The sequence below is a fragment of the Mytilus edulis genome, chromosome 11 (genome assembly GCF_963676685.1).
Source record: "Mytilus edulis chromosome 11, xbMytEdul2.2, whole genome shotgun sequence".
Taxonomy (NCBI): domain Eukaryota; kingdom Metazoa; phylum Mollusca; class Bivalvia; order Mytilida; family Mytilidae; genus Mytilus; species Mytilus edulis.
The window spans coordinates 67031025-67039161 of record NC_092354.1 but is presented as its reverse complement, the minus strand read 5'-3'; the positions used below and the strand labels follow the sequence as shown (position 1 = coordinate 67039161).

Sequence of the window (8137 nt, the reverse complement as noted above, 5' to 3'; positions counted from 1 at the left end):
AAGATAATAACCAAAAACAGCAAAATTTCTTCAAAATTACCAATTCAGGGGCAGCAACCCAACAACCGATTGACCGATTCATCTGAAAATTTCAGGGCAGATAGATCTTGACCTGATAAACATTTTTACCCCATGTCAGATTTGCTCTAAATGCTTTGGTTTTTGAGTTATAAGCCAAAAACTGCATTTTACCCCTATGTTCTATTTTTAGCCGTGGCGGCCATCTTGGTTGGTTGACCGGGTCACGCCACACATTTTTTAAACTAGATACCCCAATGATGATTGTGGCCAAGTTTGGTTTGATTTGGCCCAGTAGTTTCAGAGGAGAAGATTTTTGTAAAAGTTAACGACGACGGACGACGACGGACGACGACGGACGACGACGGACGACGACGGACGACGACGGACGACGGACGCCAAGTGATGAGAAAAGCTCACTTGGCCCTTCGGGCCAGGTGAGCTAAAAACGAACTGAGAGGAAAATTCAAAACGGAAAGTCCTTAATCAAATGGCAATATTAAAAGCTCAAACACATCAAACGAATGGATATCAACTATCAAAATCCTGATTTGGTACAGGCATGGTCTTGAGTAGAAAATGCAGAATACTGCAAAAAATTAATATTTGTAGGTCCTGAAAGAAGGAACAACAAGCATAAAATGTAAAACACATTTTGTTATATCAGATGTTTTTCTGATATGAATAAGTGTGTCTTCTTACCTGTTCGAATGAAGTGCTTATGTGTTCTTTTTTTAAACTCTGTATTCAAATCTTTGCTGGATGATATTAAAAACCGCAAAACAAATAATGACAAGGATTCTTTATGTGTGAAAACAAAACTTCTTTCAGCCATTTAAAACCCGTAATGTTATCATTTACCTAGTGGAAGTTATTAAATTGTTAACAAAGTGTTGGCTATATTCTCTGGAAATAAAACATGGTATAGTGATACTCACAAATGTTAGTTTCTTATGTATAAGTCTGGTAAGTAAAATTTGATCTGTAAAACACAAGCTTGTAATTCGTTGGTTGTCGTTGATTACGATCTTTTAAATATGTCCTTCGTTTAAAAAATATTTTCAAAATAAGAATATTTCATTTTTTGTTTGGATTAATTGCTTGTCACATGAATTAATTCATTTGCTAAATTTTGTAAATATTTCTTATCACTTTCATACAAGTGAGAGGTTTAGCTAGCTATAAGACCAGGTTAAATTCACTATTTCATATATAAGAAAGTGTCTGTACTAAGTCAGGTGTTAATGTCCATCTGTTTAATATGTTTGAGGCTTTGATTTTGCCATATGATTAGGAACTTTCCGTTTTGAAATTTTCTAGGAGTTCAGTATCTTTGTGATTTTACTTTTTCATTTTGTTCAATATATGTACACATAGTCAAATTTGTAATTTGCTCCTTAGCATTTACAAGATATATCAATTTTGGTAAATACCACACATGCACACTCACATGTATCCTGTAGTTTTGTTGTAAAACTGAAGAAAAGGAGAAAAAATTTCCATTGAAAGTCGGCGTTTTTTTCCAACTTTATATTAAAGACGGTTCTTTAAATTATGTTTTGTTTTAGAATCAATATTAGCTTTCCAAAGATACAGAGGTTGGAGAGAATGCTTAAACTGTAAGTTGTTTATTGTCGTAATCATTGACAGAAAGTGTAGGCACACATCTTATACTCAGTTGATCTAACTTAATCAATCGTGTGGAAAAAAAAACACGAATTTATATCAATTATATAGAATTAAATACCAAGAATTTGTATATATTTTTAGTTAAAGAAATTAATTCTGTATTATGACATCTACGAAAAAATTCAAGTGTAATATTCTGCGTATACATGAACCGTTGGAAATGACTGCAAAATTTTCAATGGTTTTTCGAACAATAAAATTATCATTGTTAGTATTTTTTAATGTCCGATCGAAAGGTTTATTCTAAGTAGTGTACTGAACATAGTATAGTGAAATCAAAACGAATATGGTTGTATAATAATATCCATTAAATCATGTGTATTTTAATGATCGAACTAATGATTAACCCTTTTAAATACAATATGTATGATTTAGGTGTTTTTTTCCTTTCAATTCAAAACACAATTAGTAATGCTAGTATTGAATTCGATTTAATGATATAGTTTAAGTTCAACGAATTTTCATTCCGTGTTAAATCAAACCTGGCACAGATTATAATATTTTTTTGTTCAAATTATTGGTTGGCCTTTTAATAAATTTATCTACGCACTGCTTATATCGAGTTAAGTTTATATGAAAAATTATCAAACGAACATATTGTATTAAACCTCTATGAAGAACCTTCGTAGATTTATTGTACATTTTGATGGATTACGAAATATTTTGTATTAAAGGTAAGATGTATTGAAAATATGAAGTGAGTTCTTGTTTATTGTTGTTTCTATGCCAATGACGCTAGCACAGACGAGATCTTTGTACAATAGCTTCAAATTATTGTTAGCCTTTCTTGAATATAATTTGTTCTTTTCTATATCTTATAATCTAATATCATCGACCGACCATTACATGCATATTAACTAATATTTTATCCACGGAAGGTATAGTGTCCGGCTAGAATCGTGGTTTTTCGAGTGATTTGGCCCATTTTTTCATTGTAGTTCGGGCTTTTTCGAGTGATAAAACATACGATAAGTTCAAATAACGAACATTTCGTAATTATAACAGTTTTTAACCTTACTACCCATTTTATATTTAATGCTAGACATGTTTTGTTCAACAAAGATGCTCAATTTCCTTGTATTTAATAAAAACAATTATCGGACCACAGATGAATTATCACGTTGTGATTGGTTAAATGCCGTCACGTGGTGACCCCCTATGAGACCGTATGGGGTTAGTAAGTTTCACATGGGGTTCATGACGCGTTAATGGCGACGTCATCTATTAATGTTGTTGTGTTTCATTGTTTATTTTTCAACAAAACGCTGCAGAAAAAGTCCAGCGTCCGATAAATTCGTTATACGGTTAACTACTGACCCCCTACGGATCCATAGAGGGTGAATAAAATTCATAGGGGACTCGGCCTCCGGCCTCACCCCCTATGGATTTTACTAACCCTCTATGGATCCGTATGGGGTCAGTAGCGAACCATATAACTTATAATAGTGTTTGTTATTGTCCGGGTTTCGAGAGTAACTGTGAAATCGTCCGGTTTTTTTTTACCGAAAATTTGAAGGTATTCTAGACTTTAAGAAATGATTTTTTTTTCTAGTTTATAACTGTAATTGAGTGAAGGACAGTATCAAATATTACCATTAAGTCATCAAAAACATATCAAAATATTTTTTTTTTCAATTTAATGCAAATATTCTGTTTGGCGAGCGTTATACAACTACTTTCCAGTGTTCATTTAGAAATAACTTGATCCATAACAAAACGGTGTCTAGAACATTTTGCAGGGAACTTATATTCATTTTGATTTTACAGTTAATAATATTTCTTCTGGTGAACTCCGGAGATTAATAAAAAATATACCTATTAATAAAACAAGTTTTAGCTTCTAAAAAGCTATTGTAGGACTGCTTCGCTCTACACTAATTTAAGGTTATATGTGTGTATGTGGTCATTAAATTAGTATTGGAAATGTGTTATTTTTAGATCTTGATCGATATAAAATGGATGTACTTTAAGAGTGTGCGTTATCGCCCATGCTTTTAAAAAAATAAAATTTCTTGCTGAAAATGAAAACAATTATAAATTTAGACACGACTCTTGAAGTGTGCCTTTCTGGAGGTGAGCCTATATTGTCAGAAGTTATAAAATACAGATAATGCATTTTTGTAAACATTGTATAGGAACATTGTTTAGCAAAGCAAATCGTGCAAATTGCAGAGTAACAAAGCAATTAAACATGTATTAATAATTGATATTTCAAAATTGAATTTATCTGTGAAATGTATGCACAATAAAACCAACATGAATTAATGACAGTTGATCGGAACTGAATTACACATATTTAATTTTTCGGCATTTGATGTCTTATCCTGGACGAGAAAACTCTGTCTTTATCGCATTTAAGCCAAAAGCTGTTGCTGTATCTTAGCCTCATTATAATGCAACCAATTAGAATCTATAGATACGTGATAAGAAATTTATTCAAGATGGCGTGTATTTCGACTGAAACAATAGCTCCGCACCATGATGCGAAGCAAAAACATAAAAATCACACACACAAAATCCAACCCATTTTTATTGCCATTGAACACAAAATTTGAATAAAATTTCAGATAAAATCAACAATGAAATGAATAGTCCATTAGACTAAATATGATCCTTTAGCAATGATAGACAAATACAAAATGGGTATATTATTTGCTATCACCAGCTAGATTGTCCAGTTTTTCGAACGACACCAGAACCAACATTGTAATGTCTTGATTAATATTCATATTTTCCACTTTTTAGACACTTTTCTTTCATTGAAAGGAAGTTATCATCATGGTGTTTAGTTGCTATATGACCAATTATTATATTTGCATAATCAGACTCCTCCTCACAGTTGTAGCATTTAGTCATTTTCGGTTTCCATTTCTTAATCAATAAAATAAATAATACATGATACAAGACAAATAGATAATGAAATATCTAAGATGTATACTCTTTTAAGAACAAACATGCATCTCATCTTATACAATATATGTATGTACGTCTCAATTCGAATTGTCTATGCTTATGTTCCGTACCATATGAGTGTTAGGACCATACACGTATGGTCACGACCATATGCGTATACTCATATGGTCAAACTGTACGCGTATAATCGGACCATATGATATATATAGGAAGATGTGGTATGAGTGCCAATGAGACAACTCTCCATCCAAATAAAAATTTATAAAAGTAAACCATTATAGGCCAAGGTACGGCCTTCAACACGGGGCCTTGGCTCACACTGAACAACAATCTATACAGGGCCCCCAAAATAACTAGTTAAACACCATTCAAATTCAAACGGGAAAACTAACGGTTTAGGGGGGGGGGAGTGGAAAAAAAGGAAAATTTTAAACGAAAGGTATATTTAGGTTACTTGGCGAAAAAAGTAATAAAGTGGCAAAACATATATTGTTTTGGCGACAGGTGTGGCGACAAAAATAATTGCCCAAGGGGAAACCCAATTTGGGACCATATACATTAGAAACGATTCAACAATACAATGAACTTATCTATAACAATGACGGTTACATGAAATGTATTAATTGTACAGTTCAAAGGCTACCCCAAAACAGCACAAGTTACAAATCTGGGTGTATCTGTTTTTTGTCCGTCTCTAGTATCAGTTGTAAGACTCTTTATCATGTCGACTTTTTTGTCAGTTAGTAAAACAGTTGAACTCTTGTTTAACAGTTCATTAAGACATTTTTGGAAGTTATCTTCCAAGTCGACTTTTTGCTGTTCAGTAATAGCTATCCCATAAGGTCCAGATACTTATATGGTCCGGAACACTCACATTAGATTGTTGACATCACGGATATATACTGTACATGCAATTTATAAGATGTGAGAAAAAGAATATATACTAATGAGCGATACCTGTTTCATGATAAAATGCAAGTGTTGATACACCATGTGCCTTGAAAGTAATTATTTGAGACTTTATTTTATAGTTTTTAAACGTAAACACATAACATTTTTAGCTATAACAAATGTTGATAATCACTCGATGAAAAAAGGACACACTCGAACAAGTCCGGACTGCTCTCGAAAAAACCCGGACATGAAAAACTGAATTTAGTCTCAAAAAGTCGTTTTCAATGCAATAACAATAGTTTTTGTAAAGTGTCTGTATATCTAAGGATATATAGATTCCATGTATGCATTTCCGTCGACATTTTGCGTTGGTATGTGTAAGAAAATGGCTTTATTCTGTATTTTGAAATAAAAGCATTTTAAGTCTAAATTTAACTTTTTAAACAAAAAGCAATGTCAGAATGATACTTTCTTTATATCTCAAATACTAACATATCATGTATAACCTTGTATATCAAACTCAAGCTTCTATATCACGTCTTGTTAGAAAAGAAGTCTGTTAGTTTACATTTTTGATCATATTCACTCGAAAAAAGTGGTCACGCTCCAAAAAAACCCGATCAAATCACTCGGAAAACCACGATTCTAGCCGGACATTATACCTACCGTGATATCTAGTTAAATATATCTTATCTGTATTTGAAAATCTTCAACGCCATTGTGTCTTCATATAATTTCTAAAGTGACGTCAAAATCTTATTGGAAATTTTTGATATCCAGTAATAGCGGGAAAATAGCGATAAGGTGTTTACAAACATACTCGTCAGTTCATCTGGTGTTTTGTTTTAAAATTCATACTCTTAATTTGATACAGAGAAAAAAAATCAAAATTAACCTTTTTTGCGTGTTTTAAACAACCAGCAGTAATTTTATCACAAATCGATATTTTTTGCGCGCCATGATGATGAGTGTTGACAACCATTTGACTCTTCATCAATTAGACTGATATTGTTCGTCCTCGAACTAATTTTGAAAGTATTAAGTATCCACTTCTGATTCACACCGGCCCTAGAGTATATAAATTCATAATAGCAGTGTAGATTGTCTTCTATTATTATTAACATTGATGTTAATAGTTTACAAAGAGGTTGTGTGGAGCACTTGGAAATAGTCAATTTTGTCAGTATTTCTAGTCTGAAGACATACATCGGTGTCTATATATATAAGAAGTGATTAAGATATGAAACATAACTTCTACTTTTGGTGATATCCACTATTTCAGGTTAACTGGTATATATGAGATGTAAAAACCCATTACAATATTGGTTATTATTCAGAAAATCTTCAATACATCTAAAAATGAAATCAAAGAACATTGTCGTGTCGTTTTCTTACAAAGACCACATTAAAGATAGTAAGAGTAGTATGGATTGAATTGTATCAACTCCGAGTTTTCGTAGAAAATGGATTCTATTAAATGATTGTCAAAATTCTTACCCTCATTTTATATCTGAAATGCGAGAATTGTTGGATCTTTCATGATCTAATATATTTTTAGTTTTGTATTCCGTTTTTTAGGTTTACAATATGTATAAGCGACTTAACTTGATTAGATATTCATTTATGTATAAACTTGATTGTACTGTTCAGCCTGTCTAGCGCAAATACAAAATTGCAATTCTGGTATCTCTGATGAATTTATTTGCATTCGGAATTCATCTTTTTCTTATGAATTTTAGCATGTTGATGTATAAATCTTGTAATGTTTTTGTTTCAGTTGCTGAAATGGTGGATAATGCAATCACAATGTGAGGGCAGTAAAAATATAAGTTAAAAATAATTGGCGAATTGTTTAAATTAGGTTTTGGCTCTGATATCATATAAACGTATAATATGTACCTGAAACATGGCCACTCAAATACTTGACAAATACAACCGTTTTATGTTCTTTAAAGGTATATTCAATTACTACAACACGACTTTCATGCTCTTAATCTATATCTTCCTATATCTCTTAATCTATAATGGAAGTAAAATAATGCCCTTCAGGCATACAGGAAGGATATAACGGTTGAGACCTAGAGGGCTTGCAAAATGAGAAAAATGAAGAAAAACAAAACATTAACTTAAAAGGTTATACCCTCCCAAAATTGAAAAACGGCACGAAACCATGAATTGAGGGATAGAAAGGCATGAGAAAGTCCAAAACTAACTCAAAGCCAAACTATAAGACAAACTACGTTTAAAAAATACAACGGATACATTAAACGAAAGTTTGATAGAATCAAAAGCCAAAAACAAGTTCAGGACCTTTGGATAACTTTTTAGATATAGTGCAAACATTGTAATGCAAATTACAATGGTTTACTTTCCTTAATATTAATTCTTTTGTCTTTTCTGCTTTTCCTTTTAGCTTTGCTAACATGTCAGAGTACTGCCCCTTTTCAGTAATACGCACATTTTTATAAACCAGTTACTTCACATCAATCAAAGTATATAACTAGTGTTACAACGCGTTTATAATATTTCGTTTCAATACACTGTCGTGTTTGGTGGAGTAATGAAGCATTAAAGCTGAAGGTTGTGTTGGACACCAATCAATCATTGGGATAGATTAAGGTAA

General features: G+C 32.1%; 1 protein-coding gene across 1 annotated transcript in view; it reads left to right on the top strand.

Moving 5' to 3' along the window:
* Positions 1-7297: 7297 nt before the first annotated feature.
* The window catches only part of LOC139496103 (uncharacterized), a gene marked incomplete in the record, with an annotated part of 11922 nt that continues 11082 nt past the window's right edge, over positions 7298-8137 (top strand). The window contains 1 exon segment of the mRNA XM_071284563.1: positions 7298-7319. Coding sequence (XP_071140664.1) covers positions 7310-7319 — 10 coding nt within the window.